The sequence below is a fragment of the Lissotriton helveticus genome, chromosome 2_1 (genome assembly GCF_964261635.1).
Source record: "Lissotriton helveticus chromosome 2_1, aLisHel1.1, whole genome shotgun sequence".
NCBI lineage: Eukaryota > Metazoa > Chordata > Amphibia > Caudata > Salamandridae > Lissotriton > Lissotriton helveticus.
Window position 1 is genome coordinate 1,622,770,178 of NC_136059.1, and position 24,649 is coordinate 1,622,794,826.

The 24,649-nt window shown below is 43.3% G+C and overlaps 1 protein-coding gene across 1 annotated transcript in view; it reads left to right on the forward strand.

The window, feature by feature from the left end:
- LOC144819871 (thioredoxin-like) overlaps positions 1-24,649 on the forward strand; it is a 62,231-nt gene that overhangs the window by 36,918 nt on the left and 664 nt on the right. The window contains exons 2-4 of the mRNA XM_078677595.1: positions 20,144-20,248; positions 23,523-23,582; positions 24,294-24,359. Coding sequence (XP_078533721.1) covers positions 20,144-20,248; positions 23,523-23,582; positions 24,294-24,359 — 231 coding nt within the window. The remainder of the gene's footprint in view (positions 1-20,143; positions 20,249-23,522; positions 23,583-24,293; positions 24,360-24,649) is intronic.

Genomic DNA, 24,649 nt, shown 5'->3' on the forward strand with positions numbered 1-24,649 from the left:
CACCAGTGAGTGGTCTGATATTCCCAGTGGTCCAATTCGGGTGCTTCGGAACCATCCCTTACTTCACCTATGTGTTAGCATGTGATCAATATGAGTGTAACTGCCATGCACAGCTGAGTAGAAGGTATATTGTCGCTCTCGGGGGGTTATGTAGATGCCATAAGTCAAACCCATGGCCTCTACAAGTGCTCGAAGTGGCTCCACCCCCACCCCCTATTTGCCTAAGTTTCTCTCTCTTTCTGGGTCTATAGTGGAGTTAATGTCTCCCCCCTAGTATCAAGATCCCTGGCAGGAGGTCCACCAGCAAGGCCCCCAACACTGACAGTGCCCCCGTGTGCATGGCCGGTGGCATATAGCACAAAACAATATAAACGGTCTGTCCCTCGCACGTCCCCGTGAGCGCTACATATTGTCCTAACGGGTCAAGCCAGATCTTCACCACCAGGGGGAGGGTTGTCCTAAGCAGTATCCCTGCCCCTCTTAATCCTGTTGTGTAACCTGAATGTGCTACAAGTTTGTATCCGTATCTATCCAATGCTTTATAGTGTGTTTCTTGAAGTAATGCCAGGTCGGGGCGTGTCTATGTAGGTACTGCAAAACTATTGTGCATTTCATTTAATTACCTAGACCATTTACATTCAAAGGCAGTACTCTAAAGTTGATAGTGCGCTGGTGTTCCTCCCGGCACTGCATATTTACACTTTGATCCTCCATGTGGGATACATTTGCTTTTTCAATAACCATATATGGATCAGCATGTCAGTACGTACCCTGAAGTCTGCACTGATTCTGCAATCCAACATATGAACAACAAATAATAAACATTTCTGAAATAACAAAAATAACACTTCATTCCCCAACTGTACCTTCTCCCCCATGCTGCTACCCTGCTGGCAGGTTCAACCACCACCCACCATGGCAACTTGCAGAGTGCCTTTAGCCCTTGAACTTGAGAACTAATCGAGGTTTGGCAGGTGCCGAACAACCTGGAGACCTGTCCCGACTCCCCCATGTACCCCAAACTCCCAGTGGGTGTAGTCCCATTCACAATGTCTTGGCTCTCCCCTCCGACCTTTAGTATGGTGTCCGATCTCACACACAGTTAATGGTATGGCACATTCACGATGCCTTCTTAGTCCAGCCCCTCCTCTCGTGCTTGTCCTATTCTGATGTATGGGTTCCCTCTGCCACAGATCCCTCTGACTTGTCTTACTGTGGTCAGCGTCTCATATCTCTTTGGGAGTTGTGGCCCACTGTGCACCAGCCCTCCAGCCACTCCCAGGTCCTATTCTGATGTATTAAAGTACCATGTGTTCCCTTCTGCGACCACTCTCAACATTGCCGGAAACAGCATTGAATATTTGATCTCTTTGCTGTGCAGTTCTCTTTTGAAACCCTCGAAGGTTCACCTCAGCCTCTGAACTTGTACCGTGAAGTCCGGAAAGAAACAAATCACTGCGTTTTTGTGGTGAAGGTGTCCGTGTGCACGCGCTGCCTGAAAAGCGTCTCTGTCCCTGAAATTACGAATCTGTTCAATAATTGCATTGGGTGGGGCACCAGGCTTGGGCATGGGTATGGGTGGCCTGTGTGTACGCTTTATGGTAAAATAAATGGAGAGTCGTTTAGGCTTTAGGTAGTTGAGGATTAAGTCCTCCACAAATAGGTCGACCCCCACCACTTTAATGTTGTTTCTGCGTGCCCGTCCTTCCTCATCATCCAACTTAGTGGCCATTACCTCTTGCCCGTTTATGATGAACAGGACTTTTTCTTCGAGGCATTTGGTGCTGGTCTGTTTGCTTGTTTTCACGGGCGAGTGGCACGACTATATTACAGGGAACAACACTAATATGTGTGAAGATAAACATATGAGGAAATTAATAATATGCTTTGTTTAGAGTTACGTCTAAGCTGTGCTTACTCGCTTTAAATACTTATAAAGGAAATTATTGAACTACAGATTGTCGCTCTAGCCCTGAGGAAGTCTTTATGGTGGTGATGCACCAGAGACGAAACATGCATGTTGGCTGTTGTGTGGAGATCTAAAGATACATTTGTGTGAAGAATATTGTCTCATGAGTTCATGTGAAGAAAAAGAACTGAAGAAAAATTAAAGATCACGGATACTCTATTTTGGACATTTATTATTGGCTGAACTGTTTAATCTCGGAAGAATTGTGAAACGACACAAGAAGGGTCATATGCTTTTTGCTCAGGGGGACCTACCAAATTGAGACTTTATTATTGCAATTTTTCATAAATTGCAACTTGGCAGTATAGGGTGGTGACTGTCTGGACTCCCTTTGTAGCAGATTACTAAATTATTCTTTGAGTAACACTTAAACCATCAGACATTGCGCAGAAATACCTTACTACCCTTTGGTTTGAAATTATTCATGGGTATGGGTGGCCTGTGTGTACGCTTTATGGTAAAATAAATGGAGAGTCGTTTAGGCTTTAGGTAGTTGAGGATTAAGTCCTCCACAAATAGGTCGACCCCCACCACTTTAATGTTTCTGCGTGCCCGTCCTTCCTCATCATCCAACTTAGTGGCCATTACCTCTTGCCCGTTTATGAGGAACATGACTTTTTCTTCGAGGCATTTGGTGCTGGTCTGCAAGTGTGCCACCTCAGTCTCGGTAGCAGCAATTTTGTCAGCTATTTTATAAAGGTCGGCCCGCAGAAAGGTAACGTCAACCTTCACTGCGTCTAATTTGGGCTCCATCATACCTTTCAAATCTGTAATTGCTGCCATTAGTGCACTCACAGAGGGCTCTGCAATCTCCTTTGGCTGATGTTCCCGGGCCGCTGCCATTGGCTTCTGGACTGCATATTTGCCCATTTTATTGGTCTGCATCCTAGATTGTCCCTTGGGCCTCATCCATAGATCCCGTGCAGCAATCAATGTCTCTGTCTTTGTTCTACTTAGCTTTAAGCCCCTGGGGGGGTCCCTCACTGCAGTTCCAGGTTCTCCTGACTCAGTGAGACTACAAACGTTCAGTAGTGCTGCCCAGTACCGCTTCCCTGAATTGACCTGGGCCACACATATGGCCACCAAATTCAACAGTCAAGCAGAGGCCCTGGTCTGTTTCCCTTCTTTGTGTCCCCTAGCTTCGGTTCTCTAGCCACTGCCGTGCATTCCTCATGGTGGTCCCCAGATGCAGGATATTACGTTCACCTGCTCACTTGGTCATGGGTGTTATGTGTTGGTGCTCCGGTACTTTCTCCCCCTCTGTTGTGCCACATGTGTGCACATTAACAATCCTCTAACCCCTTTGCTGTTCTCTGTGGCTCACCTTCCTCTTTTCCACACTATCCCCTTCCCCGGGGCCTTGACACCTCCAACAGTACAGTTTGGAGTTTGTTGTGACCACAGCCAGACCTCTGGGAATCTCCGCGGTGACCAGCCTACACTCCCTGAGAATACTGTGGCTCATTCAGCTACCTGCTTCACTCGACCGTGCTCTGTTGCGTCTGGGATTAGAACCTGGGGGAGGGGAGTCTCTTTCAACAATGGCACAGCTGTTACACGTCTCCCCTGCAGGTTAAAAGTATATTTCGGCAGCGGCCGATTGCACTGCTGTGTGTGCCGCGTGTTGAGGCTCTACTTCTTGCCCTTCCGTAGTGTACCACGTTGCCTCCAGTCACCACCACCATCCGCCATGGCTCACCTCATTCACAACTGCTCCTTTCCCAGGGAGTCCATTTGGCCGACGTTGCCTTTTCTGTCCAGACCTGTTGTAACCATGGTCAGGCCCCGGGGGCTCACCGTGATTACTGGCCTCAGCTACCCGGGCCCAACGTGCCAGTTCTGGCCACTCAACAGTGTCCTGAGTCAGCCAGGCATTGAGCACAGGTTTCTTCTTCGACGGTGGCCCATCTGTTGCTTGCCTCCACCTTGCGATAGAAGGGCATTGCGGCCACTTCCTGCCATGACCCTGCTCCTCGCTGTGCTGGTAACGCTGGTTAGTATTGCGAGAGCCTGGCACCTATCGATGTTCCATGAATGCTTATTTACAGCATCTCACGGGCAGTACAGGGCTCGTTACGTGCCCCCAATGATCCTCAGTGCATCACCAGCTTGTGGGTGTTGGCAGACCGGATAAATGTGCGGATATTGCAATAACTCAGGATCGAGATCCAGAGCTCTGCTAAAGAGCCGCCATCATGCTCGGCTCATAAACCACGCGCCCATTTCCCCTTATTTTTAATTGCGATAAGGTGGAAGGAGGGGGACAATTAGCTAATAGTGTTGACCTCCCTGCCACCCCCCAAGAGAATTGGGTATGAAGTTTTATGGATGTTAAATTTGTAACCAAAGAATTTAAGGATGCTGCAAGTGGGAAAGCCACTGGCCCGGATGGGGTACCCATTGCTCTATTTTGATACAATGTGGTGTTTGGGCACCCCTTGTCACTAATGTACTGAGGGCAGCAGTGTAGGGAGAGGTGATTGATTCCTGGAGAGAAGCCATCATAGTGCCCATTTATGAAAAAAGGGAGACCAACATTTACCATTATGTTACAGTCCACAGTAAAGACCTTGGGGTGTGAAATATTGAATGAGTTGGAAGATTAGGCAGAGGCAAACACCTTACGGTTTTCACTCTGGGTTAGGAACGGTGGAACAAACATTAAATCTCACTCTTATCACAGGCAAGAATGTCAAAGCCAGGAGAGGTGCTCTACACATGGCATTTATGGTCCTCCCTGTGCTATCGACCTGATTGACAGGTATTTGATGTGGAACATGATGGCCAAAGTGGGTACTGAGGCCCTCCTTTTAGATCTCGTACAACGTTTACAAGAATTCATCTTCTATAAGAGTTTGTTTTACGAAGAACGGGGATTGTACGGCCCCTAATAGAGTTACAAGAGGGGCAAGGCAAGGCTGTTATTTTAGCCCCTTTCTCATTTATATTTTATATCAACTCTTTGGGTGAAGTACTAAGTGCATATAGTAAAGACACCCCAGAATAGGTTCCAAACTGGTTCTGGCATTGCTTTAAGCCGATGATGCAGTTCTTCTAGCTTTAACCGCATACCGGGTTCGAAATCTATTAAATGGATTTCACGATATAATCATGAATCTGAATTTTAAAGTGAACCAACCAAACATTTTTGTTATATGTGGGCCATAAAATAATAAATCTAAATGTTTTTTTATAGGGGGGTCCCCAATTGAAAAGGTATGTGTTTTTAATTACCTTTGTATTTTGTTAGAGGCAAACGGTTCATGGAACAGATTATTAACTCAGAAAATGAGGGTAACGCGATTCAGTCTTAAGATTTGCCAAAAGATTGGGCCATACGAACATTAAGGCGATGATCCAACTGTATAAAAGCAAATGTCTATCAGTGGCCATATATGGAGGTGGAGTTTGGGGCTTTGCTGACCCTGGGAAGCTTCAGGTAGCTGGAAATAGCTTTTTATGCAGGGTCTTAGCTATCTTAAAATCTACCTCAAATTTCATCTCTCACCTAGAACTGGATATAGGCTTTGTGGAGGGCCAAATTAAAATTGCTCCACTAATACTGTGGTTAAAGCTATGGCACAACCCATGGGCAGAATTTTCCAGACAGTTGCCAATGGTCTGTAGAGTCTAGAAAATATGTTAGCAATTCCATGGTTAACTTATGTTAAAGATACCTTTTATATCTTGGGTATTTGTCAACTGTTTGACAACCGGAAATGATTACTGCCAAGTCAAAAGGAATAGTTAATCGGGGTGCCAGATCATATAGAGAGGACATGAGACTAGGACGAACACTTGACATGAGTTCAGTAACTTGGTATCTGGAAATTGTTAAAACCATAGGTGCAGAACCTTATTTATCCTGCTGTGAATTCAGAGCACAGATTCTACTTCTATTTTAATGCACAAACACTTTACTTCAGATAAAGAATGACTAGTATATTTGCAATGCTTGTCCTCATTTGAATATTGTACTTCTGTTTTGAGATATATTGTCGATGCTATTATGTTAAGGAAAAAATATGCTTTTTCACTCTTTGGAGGATGCAGTATAAGTGATGATAATTATTTAACATGGTGAAATGTATCTGTTTTCTAGCTGTATTTTATCTGTTTTATTCTGTACTTTTATGGCTTTCGAACTGGTAAAATAGAGATAATAATGACTTATGAATTTAAAAGAAAAGTCCTGTAAGTTCTAGAGAACAATGTAGAGCCAGTAGAAAGTCAGTGGGAGAAGATCAAAGAAAGAGTGACATCAACCAGCAAGGAGGTACTGGGTCCAAGAAACAACCAACATAAAGAATGGATCTCTACTAAGACTCTCTTCAAAATCCAAGAGAGAAAGGAAAAGAAAGCTGCAATCAACACCAACTGAACAAGAACAGAAAAAGAAAAAGCTCAAGGCAAGTACATTGAAACTAACAAGGAAGCAAAGAGAAACTTAAGAGCAGACAATCTAAGATTCATCGATGGTCTTGCCACAGAAGCCCTGGAGACAGCAATCCTCGTAAACTTTAAAAAAACTCTGACATAACAAGGAAACTCCCTTGCAGATACAGCAAGCAAGAAAGACCGGTCAAAGACAAATCTGGGAAAATAATCATGGGTAATGAAGGCCAACAATGAAGATGGGTGGAGCAATATGAAGAACTGCTGCACCAGCCTGTGCCACAGTCTCCACCAGATATTCAGCCACCAACAAGGACATGCCAATGGTAGACAACCTTTACAACGCAATTTTTACAACGCACTACCATTACAACGCATTTTTTACAACGCAAAAACTTTTACAACGCATACCATTACAACGCATGTTTTTACAACGCTAGTACTTTTACAACGCATGCCATTACAACGTAAGTATTGGTAAGTATATAATTATATTTAATATTTTATATGTTTGGTTTTTTTTACGTTTTCAGTTTTTGGGTAAAGGGGTATTTTTAGGGTTTAGGGTCAGTTTTCAGTTTATGGGTAAAGGGGTATTTTTAGGGTTCAGGGTCAGTTTTCAGTTTTTGGGTAAAGGGGTATTTTTAGGGTTTAGGGTCAGTTTTCAGTTTTTGGATGAAGGGGTATTTTTAGGGTTTAGGGTCAGTTTTCAGTTTGGGTTTAGGGTCAGTTTTCAGTTTATGGGTAAAGGGGTATTTTTAGGGTTCAGGGTCAGTTTTCAGTTTTTGGGTAAAGGGGTATTTTTAGGGTTTAGGGTCAGTTTTCAGTTTATGGGTAAAGGGGTATTTTTAGGGTTCAGGGTCAGTTTTCAGTTTTTGGGTAAAGGGGTATTTTTAGGGTTTAGGGTCAGTTTTCAGTTTATGGGTAAAGGGGTATTTTTAGGGTTCAGGGTCAGTTTTCAGTTTTTGGGTACAGGGGTATTTTTAGGGTTTAGGGTCAGTTTTCAGTTTTTGGATAAAGGGGTATTTTTAGGGTTTAGGGTCAGTTTTCAGTTTGGGTTTAGGGTCAGTTTTCAGTTTTTGGGTAAAGGGGTATTTTTAGGGTTCAGGGTCAGTTTTCAGTTTTTGGGTAAAGGGGTATTTTTAGGGTTTAGGGTCAGTTTTCAGTTTTTGGATAAAGGGGTATTTTTAGGGTTTAGGGTCAGTTTTCAGTTTGGGTTTAGGGTCAGTTTTCAGTTTTTGGGTAAAGGGGTATTTTTAGGGTTCAGGGTCAGTTTTCAGTTTTTGGGTACAGGGGTATTTTTTAGGGTTCAGGGTCAGTTTTCAGTTTTTGGGTAAAGGGGTATTTTTAGGGTTCAGGGTCAGTTTTCAGTTTATGGGTAAAGGGGTATTTTTAGGGTTCAGGGTCAGTTTTCAGTTTTTGGGTACAGGGGTATTTTTAGGGTTCAGGGAAAGTTTTCAGTTTTTGGGTAAAGGGGTATTTTTAGGGTTCAGGGTCAGTTTTCAGTTTTTGGGTATAGGGGTATTTTTAGGGTTCAGGGACAGTTTTGGGTTTATGGGGTACAGGGGTATTTTTAGGGTTTAGGGACAGTTTTGGGTTTTTGGGGTACAGGGGTATTTTTAGGTTTCTGGGTTAATTTGGGTTTTTGGGGTACAGGGGTACAAGGTAAAAAAAATTAAATTAAATAAATTAAATTAAATTTTATTAATTACAATTAATTAAAAAAAAAATATTATATACTTACCAATACTTACGTTGTAATGGCATGCGTTGTAAAAGTACTTGCGTTGTAAAATCATGCGTTGTAATGGTATGCGTTGTAAAAGTTTTTGCGTTGTAAAAAATGCGTTGTAACGGTATGCGTTGTAAAAGTATGCGTTGTAACGTCATACATCGCATGCCAATCCACTGTAGAAGACCAAACAAGGAAGAAATACGGCAAGACATCAAACATCTGAGAAATGGGAAGGCAGTAGAACCTGACAACAGTTCAGCAGAGACACTGAAATCAGTCATTGAAATACCAGTAGATTTGCTCTACCCCATGTTTGGAAGGATCTGGGAAAATGATAAAGTGCCATCATACTGGAAAGAGGGATAGATCATCAAGAGCCCCAAGAAAGGTGACATAAGTAACTGTGCAAACTACAGAGGGATTACTCAATCCCCGACAAAGTGTTCAACGGAGGGATCCTTAACAGAATGACAGCACAAAGCTGACACTCAGTTTCAAGATAGAGCCGGAACAGACCAGATTGCAACACTGCGCATCATCATTGAGCAGTCGATGGAAGGGAACTCCCCTTCTAATTCAACGTAATCGACAATGAGAAGGCATTCAACAGCGCAGACCAAGAGACCCTGTGGAAACTCCCCCGCCACTACAGTGGGACAGATATTATAAGGAACTCTTAGGAGGGAATTACCTGCACGTTAGTCCATGAAGGACAACTCATGGAAGTCTTCCAAGTGAAGACTAGAGTCCACCAGAATTGTTTGCTCTTGCCTTTTCTCTTCCTGCTGGCCATAGACTCCATCATGAAGACATCCACAGCAGGGGAAGGGGATGGTGCTCTCTCTCTCCTGGACTTATCTAGGCTCTTTTGCAGCCTGACCCGGCCTTTATGGTACCTTGCTTCTCCATGTGTAGATAGATCAGAGTGTGGAAACAGACAGGGGTTAGAACACTTAAATCAACAGGAAGTAACCACATCATCTCATTTACATATAGAAGAGTAATCACCAACAGCCTAGTATTCATCAGAATACACAAAGCCTGTAGTGCCCAGAAACCACTAAATACTGATTCAAAAGCACAATTACAAATCAATGCATTTAAAACACAATAAACACAAAGTTAAGTATTTTTCTTCCAGAGCTTAACCGCCTGCCTCACAAACTTTACAAGGTAACCCAACACTTTTAAAGAATCACCTTTAAAGCACAATAAAACAACTTTGGGTAGTGTTCTTATGCCCTCAGCATTAAACTTTGGCTTTAAATATTTTTGGGCATGTCTAGTAGGGCTGGGCATAGGCACATTATGTTCAATGGACTATTTGGTTAACGTGAATATCCTACATGAGCTGTCAGTGCAGCCTTGACCTTTTACACCCCCACCCGCCAACTACGTTCGTCCAATCAAGCCCTCGCCGCTATTCCACGCATCCAAAGAACCACCATGGGAGGAAGATCATTCTCCTACTTAGCGGCCAAAACCTGGAATTCTCTCCCCACCCACCTCCGCCTTACAAGGAACCACCTTTCCTTCTGAAAACAACTCAAAACTTGGCTATTTGATAAGTAGCGATCCCCCTCCCTCAAGCGCCTTGAGACCCTCTGGGTGAGTAGTGCGCTATACAAATGTTAACTTGACTTAAAAGAGAGATCAAAAACCTGAATTTCAGAAACTCTGCCTTGTCCTAAGGCCACAAATTAAAATCAAAGTAAGGTTGCATTAAGCTAGAAAGGTTGTCTATAACATAGCTGCTATGCTTATATTTTGGAGGCTGCATCAATGTCCCTACACAAGGTTAGGGGTTTCTCTCCCATTTTTACTAGTAATTTGTGTGCTGATTCAGGTATGGATGTACAGAAATGCCAACTTCTAAAAGTGGCATTTCTCCACCAGTCACCATAAATCTGTGCACACCATTGCGTATCATTTATCCTCATGAGTCCTCATGAGTCTGGGAATGGGTGAAATCCTTTTTGGACTCTCGTTCGCAGCAGGTCTGCATGGGCCCATGTGCTTTCTCTGTCAGGAACCTGGCCACCGGGGTTCCACAGGGTTCAACCCTAAGCCCCCCTGCTTTTTAACATATATCTTACACCTCTGGTCTACCTGGGGGAGTTGCTGGGAACGAAAGTGATAGCGTATGCTGATGATAAACAGCTGCTATTCACTTGGAGGGGCTCGGACCTGTCCACGGAAGTTGCCCAGAGGTGTCTATCCTCTGTATTCCATTGGCTAGCCCGAGCCTCTCTAAAATGTAATGAGGATAAATCCGAGGTCCTCCTGTATGGTCAGTTTCCACCGGATTTTAGACATCACCTATGGCCTCCTGACTTCCCTAGTCCACGCTCGGTGGAAGGACCTGCCAAAAATCTGGGGATTTGGTTCAGTGAGGACTTACGGTTTGCTGACCATGTAAAAAACTGACGGGTGTCTGCTTTGGCATCCTCAAGGCACTCAGGAAAATCTTTCCTCTGCTGCCGCGGGTGGCCAAAGAGGCGATCGCCCGCGCCTTGATCCTTTCAAGGCTGGACTATGCCAATGCTTTATTTATAGGTCTGCCTGGTTGTCTTCTGCGGAAATTACAAATCATTCCGAATGCCGTGGCAAGACTCCTCTTCAACGCTCCGAGGAGATCCAGCTCTCGGCAGTACCTACGGGAACTGCACTGGCTGCCGGCTGCCCAGCGAGTGCAGTTTAAAGCAATCACTATGGCTCATCGGACCCTTCACGGCTCGGTCCCTCCTATCTCAGGAAGAGGTTTGCCTTTTATGTGCCGAACCGTCCTCTGCGATCTGCTTCATTCCGCCGGATGATTATCCCGCGCTTCCGCAGAGTTCGATTGGGAGGCCAATCACTTTCGGTCAAAGCCGCTGTTGCCTGGAACCTGCTTCCCCCTGATCTGCAACTCATCCAAGAGTTTCAACTTTTTAAAAAGCATTTGAAAACACATCTTTTCAGTCAGGTCATCTAATGTACTTTTCGCTTCTGTTCCCAGTTCACTCCCGTGCCTGGACACTCGTGAGTAGCGGTGCGCGTTCTAAATTCATTATAACATAACATAACATACTAAACTCGACCCTGCACTCCCCTCATACAAGGAATTACCATGGACACACTTATCCCCTATGCCTTCCTGTGGGAGGGCAGGCCCATCTCACCACACATACACAGGGAGCGCACACACTTTACACTGGACCACAGTGCTAAAGTGCTCAGAGGCCTAAAATTACCAACACCAGGTCACAGAAAAGGCTAGGAGAATGCAAAAGTGTTGGGGTAAACCTGCCAAAAGGGCCAAGTCCAACAGGATGCTAGTGTCGCTAACGAAGGGAGCTTATATACTTCCAGTAGCTCTTCTGTGGATATAAGAGACAAAACCAGTAGAAAACAGGACAATTCTGGGGGCATAGGAGAGATGGGTAAAAGAGGAACAGAATACACAAGGTAAGGTAAGAGTCTGAGAGAAAGATGAGAAAAAGAGTAGAGCATTGAGGGGGAGGTAGATTTAAGAGGGCCAGAATCAACAAGGAAAGATAAGATGATCCGAGAGGGTAGCAAGGGAGAGATGGATGTAAATGAAGCAGAGCAAGGAAAGAAGTTATGATGCTGGGGGGAGATGAGACCTGAAGGGGAGCAAATGGATAAGATGTGTGGATATGAGAGAGACAGAACCAGCAAGGGAATATTAACAGAGTGGAAAAAGAAGTAATGGTGAGAGGAGGATAGAAGAGAGCAGAACCACCCAAAGATGGTAAGAGGTTGGGCGGAGGGACACAGGATGGGAGAGTGGAAGTTAGATAGGCAGAACCAGCAAGAGAAACCTGAAGCAAAAAAGTAAGAGTCTGAAGGGAAGGTAAAAATGCTCTAAAAATCTTCTGCTGGCTCAAACTTTATCAGCATCTTCGGGCATATGTTGTTGCACCTTTCTTGAACATCCTAGAAAAAAGAATCCAACTTCTAAATTTCTTTCATAAAAATAAATTTTCTAATTGACATCGTGCCGGTTGGCTTCTGGCAATTCTAGGAGTTTGAAGTAGCGTTTTGTGCTGTGTCAGATGATTTGTGGCGGACTCTTGATCATGGCGTTAGAGGAGCCTTAATATTGCTAAATCTTAGTGCCACCTTTGACACTGGTTCCCAGCCAGTGCTTTTAAATCAACTAGTACGACCTAGAATTGAAGGTATTCACCTGGTGTGGCTTACCTCTATCCTATCTGGAAAAAATATAAACACCACCTATTTCTGTTACATACTAAACCTCTGACTTGTAAATTTTATTGGGTCTCCGCTGCTTAATCTTTATCATACCCAGTTAGCCTCACTCATACAGTCCGTTGGTATGTTGCTGATATCTTGTGCATATACCCCAAAATGAATTTAATAGTGGCAATCAGGTCTCTGCCGAAGAATATGTTTGTACGTGCATGCTAGCAGTTGATTTTTGAATAAAGAAAATTTAATTAAAACCACATAGTGACAAATCAAGGGTACTCTTTTTAAAGGTTCTTATACCATATGGTGTTCTCTTTGGTACTGGTGGAAGTGGGTCAATCGCCCACATCGGCAGAGTCACCAAAAAAATCTTGGATTCATTTTCCAGCATCTTCTCTTTTTCAGAACATATTGACCATGCTTCATCCTCTTGCCTTTACTACATCCATAAGCAACAGAAAATCATCCCTTTTCTGCCCTCTCACTGCTGTGAGGCTGTTGTACTGTCAATAATCTTCTCACTAGATCATGCAAATGCCCTCTTTTTTGGGCTTCCTGCCTTTTTGCGTTCAGTACCCTTCAAATCATTCAGAACTGTGCTAGGCTTCATCTGATATGGCTCAATTGCTGTGCCATTTTTTCTCATCTTTCTGCTGTCTGCCGTTTTTTTTGTCTGAAACCCTCTATCTGCATGCACTATCCATTTGTGGTTGTGAAGGTTCTCTCTTTCTACAACACTCCTTACGTTCATTCCAGAACCCCCCTCTCCTTTGGACATCTCTAAGTGGCAGAATGCCTGGTTAGCATATCATTCAGTAGAACAATACCCAAGTTTAATTTGTTTAATGTATTTCTACTTAATAGAGATTTAATATCTATGCACATATATTATAAGGATTATTAAAACTATTTTAACCATTTTACTGATATCCAAATTAGGTAAGCAGCTTCTTGCAAAACTACTTTAGCAATGCAATATAAATAATGGTCAATTGATATTACTTCCTATGATGTCATTTCATGTGAGGTTAAATCTTATGCAAATTATAGGGGCCTCCCAAGTTCCTCTTCTGCCCGGAGCCCCACATATCCTAGGACCAGCCCTGGATTGAATCAGCGTAAACTGTAATTCAATGAATATTGTGTTGTAGCATTCATACAGATCTTCAAAAGTCTATGTGGGGCACAAAAGAACACATTCTGACAGAGTGTTGTAATTGTTGTGATCTGATGTGAGATCCTATGTCATTTGTGAGTGACCTGAGAGGCGCGTCTTAGGATGCAATGCCAAGCAGAATTGTGGAGAAAGAGATGTGCGAGATAGGTGCTCAGATTATAGTTAGGACTACAGCAAATAGACAAATACACAGCACTATTCGACGCAGTTGGGTACTATGTGTGTGTACACAAAAAAAAACATTTGGAATGCAATAGGTCTCACATTTGCAAGAGTTTGAGCTATTGGCAATGTAATTGACGACGCCTTTTTTATTTGTGTTTTTAAAAACCTGCAAGCAGAGCGTAAATACGCACTTTGTATTTCTAATCCTTGCTTAGAAGAAGCAAGGCTGGCAGCAAAAGAGTCATAGTTGCTGTCAGCCTTGCTTCTCGTAGGCAAGGACTATAAGTCCAAAGTGGGTGTTTATGTACCGCTTGCAGGTTTTCAAAACACATCAATAAAAGGCTCTGTGATTTACAATGTCAATAGCTCAAACTCTCGCAAATGCGGGACCTAGTGCATTGCAAACGCTTGTCTTCATTCTGTGATTGTGCTCTGTCATTTTAAGGCGCGTGTGTCCCGTTCTGAGGCGCGGAAGGGCACTGGACTTCAAGGCCTGGATTAATGATGTTGAAAGTCAATCATCGAGTACCAGAATGCAGTTGGAAAAGGTGCCTGGAAACACTCTCACCTAAGCGGCAACTTGCCCTTCTGAAGCCCTTCATGTCAACAATGCTCTCTGGTGTGCGTTCCAGTTGTGTATCTACAAAACGAAGGGTTGTTTTATCTTTTCAATTTCCAATGTCTAGGTCGGAGGAAAAAAAGTAGTGTTGATTTCTTTTTTTTAAGATAAAGCTAAATCCCTCAGAAGGCACCGTGACGCGGCCCGCCCACTCTCACAGGTTTAAAAGCCCCTCGGGTAGCGTGTGTGCACAATCCTCTTCTTGTATTTGCTGTCGCGTCCGTCTGAGCAGATTTTCTATTGCACGTTCATTCTCCGCCTGTTATCAGCATGGTGAGGAATATCAAGAGTGTGGTAAGTCTCTTGTTAAATCGGGGGTGGTGTTTTGGCTTTTCTTGTCCACTCTTAAGCTTGCCTCGGCGAGGAGGGCTATCGAGAAATAGTGCTCGTTTGTTCAAACAGGAAACGATCCATGAAAAGCCAGGTTTTCATCAGAAGTGAGTCCTGGTCAGTAGAGCTGGGGGACCAGGTTCTGATGTCGGCGCTTTCTCAACATCCTGTGACTCCCATTTGAGATGTCATCAGTGATGCCATCAGTGATGTCATTTGAGATGTCATCAGTGATGTCACTAACCATGTCATGAATGATGTAATATGTGACATCATCAGCAGTGCATTGCGGGCGCGCGAGTTATAGTGAGTCCAACTAACTATAACGTGGGAATTTCAATGGTTTTATGTCAGTAAAATTTCCAGCTAACTATAACTGGTGTCAAACCTATGGTTTTTTCAGTGAATTTAATAGGTTTTTTAAATGCTAATTCCTAACTATAACTGGTGTGAAACCTATGGTTTTTTCAGTGAATATATATATATATATATATATATATATTCACTGAAAAAACCATAGGTTATAGACCATATATAGTTAGGAATTAGCATTTAAAAAACCTTATTTTACTCACACAAAACCATTGAAATTCCATATATAGTTAGTTGCAGTAACTATATATCGCGCACCCGCAATCCACTGCTGATCATGTCACATATTACATCATTCATGACATGGTCAGTGACATCACTGATGACATCATCTAGTGTCTGTGTGTTTTTGTAAAGTTTAAATATGTTTTACATATTGAAGAATGAGTGGATGTATGGAAGACTGAGTGTGTGTGTGGCTGGCTGGGAGGTGTGTGACTGTGCATATCAATGTGTACTTGTATCAGTGATTGTATAAGAGAGTAAGTATGTGTTAGTTTATGTGTGAAAAGTATGGTGTTCTGTGTTTAACTGTATAGATGAGGAAATCGAAGTGTGATTGATTCTTCACAGGACTGACTAGGTGTATGAGTGCATATGATAGTGTTGTAATAATGAGTGACTGTATTTATGAGTGATTGTATGGGTGAATGAGTGAATGTGTGTGTAGACGTAGGAATCAGTGAGTGCGTATGTAGTAACTGGTATTGGTGTGTCATGATGTCATCACTGATGTCATTTGAGATGTCATCAGTGATGTCATCAGTGATGTCATTTGAGATGTCATCAGTGATGTCATCAGTGATGTCACTGACCATGTCATGAATGATGTAATATGTGACATGATCAGCAGTGGATTGCGGGTGCGCGATATATAGTTACTGCAACTAACTATATATGGAATTTCAATGGTTTTGTGTGAGTAAAATAAGGTTTTTTAAATGCTAATTCCTAACTATATATGGTCTATAACCTATGGTTTTTTCAGTGAATTTTCAAGGTTTTGTAAATGCTAATTCCTAACTATATATGGTCTATAACCTATGGTTTTTTCAGTGAATTTCATAGGTTTTTTAATAGCAAATCTTTATAAAAATAATACATTTTAAATCTAATTTTATATTTTATAATTTTTTTATTTTTTTTTAATATTATTTTTAGTGCGCTCCCGGGGCGCGGACAGGTGAACGCACGGGTAAGCGCAATCTGGCGGCGCGCCCCGAGGCGCGTACTAATGCGCGTCCCGGAAGCGCTATTGTCGAGAACGAAAACAACATCGTGACGTATCGCGTAGCCGCCACGCCTTGCGTCATAAGACACGTATCGCGTAGCCGCGAGATGCGTCTTATGACGCACCGCGTAAGCGCACCCGGAAGCGCATACGATCGCGCAACGTAAGCGCCCCGATGCGCTTACGATACACGCCCGGGACGCGCCCCGGGCGCGTAGCGTAAGCGCGTCAAACCATGTGACTTTAAAATAACACTTTTCATTGGTTCAGAACTTTTTTTTTTCCAAATTGTGTGAAACCCACCCATTTCTCTCACTATTGCTTTGTACTTGGAGAGAGCAAGAGCTGTTGTGTCTACTCTATCTCCTACTTTTCTGATCTCCAGCAATGGCTGCAAGAGAGTCATCCAGCAGTGATTCAGAGGGATTTTTGGATGAGGACCCTCCTCAGCAAAAGAAAAAAACCCATTTCATTTGGAAATTTTACGACATCCCAGAAGGACAGAAAAAAGTGAACGCTCCCAAAGTAACATGCAAAATATGTGGGAGTAGTTTATCCAGAGGCAATCCTCTGAAAAAATATAGTTTTGGCAATGCCAATTTGATCCGGCATGTCAAAAGAAGACACCCTAACAACTTTGCCAGGGAGAGTGTCAGAGAGCTGGCACGGAATGTACCAACAGATGGCGGCAGCACCTCCACTGGTGGAGCAACACCTTCGGGACCACCCCGTGAAAGAATGATCCCTAACATTCAGCCGGTGTTTGCGGGCATCAAATTTTTGTGCGCAGAGTGTGACGAACTGCTCTGCTATGGGGAGCAGAGTGTTGAACTGATTGCTCTAAAGAAACAGCAACACCGCTGCTCTTCCAGTCCCTAAATTTTCAATTTTTTTTGCTCCTGTTGAGCAGTTTTGCAATCCTTGTTTTTGTTTTTCCCTTGAAAAAAATACAAAAAAAATATAAAATTGTTTTAAAAAGTCTAAAAAAATATAAAACAAAAAAAACAAAAAAAAAATATATATAAAACAACAAAATGAAAAAAAAAGTTCTTTTCAGAACTACCTCCAATTTTTAAAAAGAAGCTTTATTTTTTTTAAAGTCTGTCATTTTTAATCTCCATGGTACGCTCCCCCGTACGCTCCCCGGTGCGCGTACCGGGCGCTCACCCCCGCGAAAATCGATTTTTTTTTTATTTATTTTTTTCACCCGCGGGAGCCTTTTATGGCCCCCACATGAAACCTAGGGGGTCAGGGGGTGTGTACCCTGCTCCCTCTTGCTCATTTCCCCCTTTGATTTTTGCCACCTCTTGTGTCTCAATCCTACCGAGACACAAGATGGCGGCCGCTGCGGACTGTTTCGAATGTTTATAGACACCCGAGAACCAATCAGCTTGCCGTGCGCAAGTCGCGTGGCGCGCCTGGAGCGCTCTCCCGTACGCGTATCCGGGAGCGCTCCAGGCGCGGATCTAGATATATATCTTTTTTTGAACGTTAATTTCTCAAAATCCACTGGAGCACATACATTGAGACCTACAAAAGGCACATCGGGCTACCAGTCCCTACAAATTTGCCAAGTTTCGTGCAAATCCATTCAGCCGTTCGGGCTAAAAATGAGGCTAACCGCCCTATGGAAAACTCAATGTTAAAAACACGTTTTGGGACCCCCCTTTTTTCTCGGCCCCCCCTGGACCAACTCCCCCCAAATTTCCAGTGGCTGCTCAGAAACAAAATGTTCCATTTTGCTGAAAATTTCAGCCAATTCCGTCCACAAACGCCAAAGTTATTAGACATAGAATTTTCAAAAATCCCATAGGGAAAAAATCCTAACTATATATACCTACTGGCGACCGCCAGTAGGTAATATATCTATATATATATATATATATATATATATAGATATATATATATATATATATATATATATATATATATATATATATATAATCTGGGTCCAGTGAGACCTGTTTTACTATTTAAACATGCACCATCAGAGAAATATGACTATATGAATGACTTATTTAGTTGAAAGGTTTCAAGTGTTGACGAAAATGTACTATTGAAAAGGGGGGGCCCTCGGCCCCCCCGCACGCATGGCGGCGCGGCGACCGTCGCCCCCCCCCTTCCTCCTTGAGGTCATTCGGCGGTGGGGGCGTGCCCTGAGGGGGTGCGGCCCACCGCCGATTGGCTGGCGGCCCTCCTGACCCGGATTCAATTTAGTGGGTCCGGGTCAGGGGGGGCGGGCGATAGGAGGGGCCGACCGGCCCCTCGGGAATAAGAGGTAGGGAGCGCCCAGGAGACCCCCTTGTCCCTGGACGCTCCCTCGCTGAACGTTGTGCCCCGCGTTCGGGGCTTCTTTGTTCTAGGGGGGAGGCGCAGCTGGTAGGACCTGACACCGGTAGTGACCCTGCCATATGGCCAGAAATGTACAAAAATCAAGTTTAGGATGTTTAGTTTAAGCTAGGAACAACATGTATTAGAGTTTTGTTAAGGTCAGGCTCTCAAACTTGTTGATAAGAATTGTATAAATTGAATGTCCTGCTGATTTTTGTATTCATTGTTGATTATGCAATTAAAACCTTTTTTAATTTCATACTTTAATAAATACGGCCGGGCGACTAGCGCCCGCCTTCCAAAAGTAAAACACGTCTCGTGTCCACGTTCCTGGGTGTTGGGTGCCGGATTGGGGGGGGAGGCGGCAGCTAGTCGCTGACCATGTTGAATTTTGAAGACTTTATCATATTTGACGTGGTGCATGTTCTATGATCTACATAGCAAATATTCAGGGCTCATCTTCTTGGATCAGTGACACACCCTTGGCTCGGCTCCCCCTGTTAATATATTGGCTCGCCCATCTCTATTAGACCCAGCTGCTCCAGGCAACTAGCTATCGTACCAGTATATTCAATACCACCGGCTCCAGAAACCAACCGGGTGTACGGCCATTTTTAATTGTAATTAAAAGTTCAGGGTATAAAAGTCAAGGTAATTGTTCTAATAGTCCTGTGTGGCTAATAGTTTATCCGCTATTTTGCCAGTCAATGGCCAATTTGAAGTGTTTCTCTTTCTGACCTCCCCTCTGCTGCTAGCCGCTTTGTGATAAGTTGGTCTGGCCTTGCTCCTTAGTAAACACGTTTTGCCATCACGACCGTCCATGGAAGCGTACTGATAAAATACATCACAAGCATGGCTTCTACGCAGTGTCCTTGAGGCCGTCCCTAACGGTTGGTTCTCTAAAGACCTTGTTAATTCTGCAATAAGCAGCACCCTACACATCTGAGGCTCAGCATAGAACAAGGGGAGCATGCAGTTGGTCCCTGCACATTCCTCAGGAGTAATTAAGAATTAGGGTTGTGGCATGTAGAGTTGTCTCAATGTAACTTTGAGTTTCCAAACCTAGGGGTGTGTAAAACTCAATCTGCTTATGTAAATCTGCAATTTTAAATTGGCACTTATGCTTTTAAGGTAAATCAATCTCCTTACGTAGTGCTAAACACATGCTTCAAACAATTACTGATTTTCTGGTTATCCGTGCTCCAAACGCTGAAAGCTTGCTGCAGGTGTTATTGCGCCACATGGTGGCGTGCCATGATTTAGCACTAGGTGAAGTCGTAAGATTACGTTATATTGAGAATCTCACCAGGGCCTAGTTTCTATCCTAACTAGATAGTGTAAATTGTTATAACTTGCGGGTGCAATCTCTCGGGTTAAAAGTCGTATGGAAAACAACCCAAGGTGATTTCCTGCCATCACGTTTTTGCAGCTCCAAAGATGAACCTAGGCAAGTGAGCTCTCTGTGTATGTTAAGAGGCGGCATCTTTCATGGCTGCTAATGGCCAGACGAGCAAGAAGGGTAACTGGGAGACGTTTTCCGAACTTCCCAGGGATTGTTAACTTTCTGCAATCTGTTGTAATTTGTACTTTTTTTTTCCCTCCAGGCGGAGTTTGATGATATCCTGGCAAAGTCCCACTCGAAGCTGGTCGTCATAGACTTCACTGCGTCTTGGTGTGGGCCATGCAGAGCGATCGCACCTGTGTTTCAGGTAAGTAAGCACCTCTTAAATACTACTTTTGTGGTGACCCAGTTATCAAGGCGTCCCTTTTTGATAAAGGACTTCATCTAGGCCTGGCTTTGTACCCTGCTGCATCTGAGGGGGAACTGACCTCCCCAAGGCATCACCAGCCCCCTGGAAATGGGACCACCAGCCCTACAATCCACAGCGCATGCCTACATTTACTTACACTGGTCAGTAAATATACTGTTGCAAGGCAGGGCACTGTCTACCTGGCCTTCGTGGATCTCTCGTGTCTTCGACCGTGTAGTCTGATCCAAACTATGGGAGGCTTTGTCTGAATTTGGGGTGGGGGACAATCTGGTGCAGTTCTCGAGAGCACTTCATTAAGATCTGTGCTATGGCATGTCGGGTGAACGGACAGAGGGCTATAATCTAGAGAAAGGGGTGCAACAGGGCAGTGTCTTGGTTCTTACATTGTTTCTCTTGTATTTCAATGGCTTTGGTGCAGCACTTTCAAAAGCTGTATCAGATGCTCCTTCAAGGGGCAGTAAAAGGTTCCCTGTGTGATTATACAAAGGATGTGTTTTTATTATCTAGAACTCCCGTAGTTTTTAAATGCTGTATTCCAAGAGTTTCTTTTATGGGGACACGGAGTCTGGTTACTAACCAAACCAAGATGTTTATCATTGTTTGCAAGCCCAGAAATGAGAAGATGAGGGGTGCCCATCTGCATGGTCTTTCTGTAGCCCAGATTGCGGATTTTTCATATCTGGGAGTAGGTATGGATGCTAGGAGTAATTGAGGACCTTGTATCACTAAGCGGAGGAACACATTTTAGGCTCAGTGGGAGTGGGTTACATTTTCAATTTGCCTAAATGCAGGTGGGAAAACATGTAGTCGCTCGCCTAGAAGTCTTTAAGAGTTAGTGTGACCTGGTCCTCGCCTATGGTGCAGGCATTTGGGGATACTCTGATACAAGCCCCCTGCAGGTGGCGTAAATAATGGTGCTTGGGTGACTTCTAGGAGTGCCCCCTGCTTGCTCTTCCTATATTAGACACCAAGAGCCAGGGCATGGTGTAAGCTGTGGATACCATCAAGCTGTCTCCTGGGCTTTTGTAGTGTTCTACCTGGGCTACTCCACATGCCTCACTGAATAGAGCAATCCGTGATTGCCTCACATTCGAGAGTGGCATAAATTCCCTGGTTTGCTCACTTTAAAACGGAATACACTAAACTGGGCATACACACTTTTTTTTCATTTATTTCTCAGCATTTCCACCATATAGAAAACAGATGTATCATAGGTTATATCCACATTTAAGGAAAGGTCCAGAGCCCGGAGGGAGGACCACAAATGAAAGAAAACGATCTGTCAAAGTATACAGATTCAGACATAAACACTAATCCATTAATGGGTTCCGGAGTAGCGAGCTACTTCCCGAAAAAAGCGCTTCAACACCTCATATGGGCAGCAAGCACTATATAAATGCAAACTTTTTTTCCCTCCGTTATCCTTCTCAATCCAAATAACTGACTAATATCCACCACTCAAATTACTTTCATATTTCACTATACTAATTCACCCCTAATCCTTTGTGGGCCCCGGGGTAGAGTGCTCCTCGCCAAAAAAACTTCATCAGGGGTAGTAAGTGCTATATAAATGAAATTACAATACAATCATTCTGCACCATCCCTGGAGCCAAACCTAGTTCGTTGATGGCACATTAGATGGGCTACTGATAACCAGAATCAGGTTAGGTGGCAACTGTTTCCCGCTTGGCCAATTCAAGCCCTCCCTTTCTGATATTTCCAAGTGATATCTTCTCCTCAAATCTTACATTTTACTTTGTGTACATTTTTTTGACCTCCAGTCTAAATTCAGACTAAACATTAAAGGGGATTAGAACTTCTAGATTATCCCTGGTGCATCTGCAACAGCTAGTCTCTTTACAATTAACATCTGTTCTTAAAATGGTATTAGTAGACTAAAATCACTAACGTTTTAACTTTAAGGTTTAATCCTATGATGGAAGTTATATGCACTTTATTGTACCAATTGCCACTATGCCCTGCTCTTTATATGTATTACCTTGCTGTGCTAGTTAAGTCTATGGAATTTACTGCCTTTGACCCGTGAATAACTCATGTAATTACAGAGGATTGCAAGTTACTAGTTTTTTATCCAACTTTTATTAACGTTTTGAATATATATTTTTAAGGGATGAATGGTTATGACCCTGTGCTTTTTATGGCCACATTTATGACTGAAATAAAGTGAATTTGATTTTAGTATCCAGGTAGGACAGTTCTCCGTTATCTGCCAGGTCATCAGTTTGTTAAAACCCTTTGAGACCCATGGCAGCATGCCTTGGTGACTGCTGTTTCCTAGACCAGTTGCTGTGAAAGTTAGTGTATTAAAAGGTGGTATGGATGAGTTTTGGACAGATGGGAATAGGTACTGCAACCCACAGTCTAAAGGTTGTAAGAATACTGCAATACATAAAAAAAGATTTCTCCTCCCATGCTAATTAACAATGTTTTGTATATATCTTCTGTATTTTTAGAAATTTTTGCCATCTCAGCAAAAACTTGCTATATTACGGTGTAATGGCGCCAACCTTCATGCTCCTGTGCCTTAGCCATTTAAGGCAGCAAGATCTCTGTACATTTTCAGTACTTACAATAGTCTTTCCTGTGTCCTGCAGGTCAGCATCTTAACTTGGTTTCCGTCCTGAAACTTCAGATCACTTCCCTCTTCTGGAAGTGGGGAGCATCAGAAGATGGAGCCCACGATTGAGCAGAATGACTGGACTCTTTACACTTCTTCGTACACTTTTTCAGTCGTTGTTGTCCTTCAGGTAGTGTACTGTTTTTGGTCGTCTCCAGGTAACCGCTTAAAAGCCGATTCAAACACGAGGAGCGTACTCTGAGCTGGGCAGGGGGGCTCAATTTTTTACAAATACTATTGTCTAAGTGCGCCCAAAGTCAAACTTAAATACTAATTTGTGGACTAAAGGCACAAAGAGGCTGCACCTTTAAAAGGGCCATTTCTACTGTGGTCTGATGGTCATGAATTCTTTTTTGATTGAACTGGTTAAGTGCTCAACTTCGGGTTGTCTTAAGTCTGCGTTGGGTCTTGCATGTCTGTTTCCCAGTATTCTAAAATTCTTTACCTCATCCAGTGTGCATCCTACTTCGTGCTGGTGTTTTGGTGAATGTCCTCCTCCTACATAAAAGTTTTATTCGTATGTTAACGCCATGACGTGTATATCTTTGTTTTTTCTTTATGTACTTTCTGCAGAAGTTCAGCACGGAGTACCGTGGCGTAGTATTTCTGAAAGTGGATGTTGATGACCACCCGGTAAGTGAAATGGAGCACTTAACATCAACACTGGTACTATGATCCGTAAACCTAACTTTCCGAAGCACTTCCCCTCCCACAAATGAGTTTAAGTCACTTAATTAACTTGGCATTGCACTTTTGTTTTCCCAAAGCAAGAGAAATCTCTGACACAGTCCGTAACAATGTAAATTGGCCTTTAGTTTAATCTCTTTAGTTTAAAATTGTTCCTGTCTTTGTTTTTAACTGTTCTTCTCTGAATTCTCAAATGGAGCAGAGCAGTATTGGGAAAACCTTCTGAACAGCACATGTATCTTTTGTTCTATTGTATAGCCCTGTACAGCAACTGTCTGAATGGTCAAATGGCTGACTTAACGAGAGGGTGCTGCCTAATTCAAGTTAAATTTAGTTACTACACCCGGAACATGTGAATCACTTTACTGGCTGACTCTGTGGTCTCAACAACGTGATTTTCATATGCCTAGGCTATATACGCATGTACTTTGAAGATACATTAGCATCAACCTCCATTAGCCTGATTTTAATGTACGACGGTAAATGTATCTGAGCTTGTGGCAGTCTATAGGCATAGATTGGTTTGCCAGCGACTCCTGGAGTCGCCGTTTGCTTGGCTCGGTGTGTAGAATGTTTTCAAGTAGTGTCATGCTACCCTTTGCATTATAACGGCGTTTGCCATTGAACTAATGTATACTGGAATTGTCTTACCAACAGGTGTTGGCCGAAAGATACAGAATAGCAGCAATGCCCACATTCGTTTTCATCAAGGATTTTAAGAAGGTATTTTTGTAGTTTTGCTTTTCTACCAGTATTTGAAGCTCTTTGCACAGCACATTAAGATCCCCTGCTATCAGCTGGTGATGTGTCTGTGGAAAATAGGAAATGTGGCACACAATAAGCAATGCAAACTAAAACATGTATTGTTACTGGCCCTTCACAAGCCACAACTTTGACCAGAGTCCAACAAAGCCTTCTGGGCCTTCATGGCATCAATTTTACTGACTGCTCCCTTTAGGTCCATGGTATTGTAAATGGGGGGTGACCTTTCGGAGCAGGTATGTGAGGTCCCT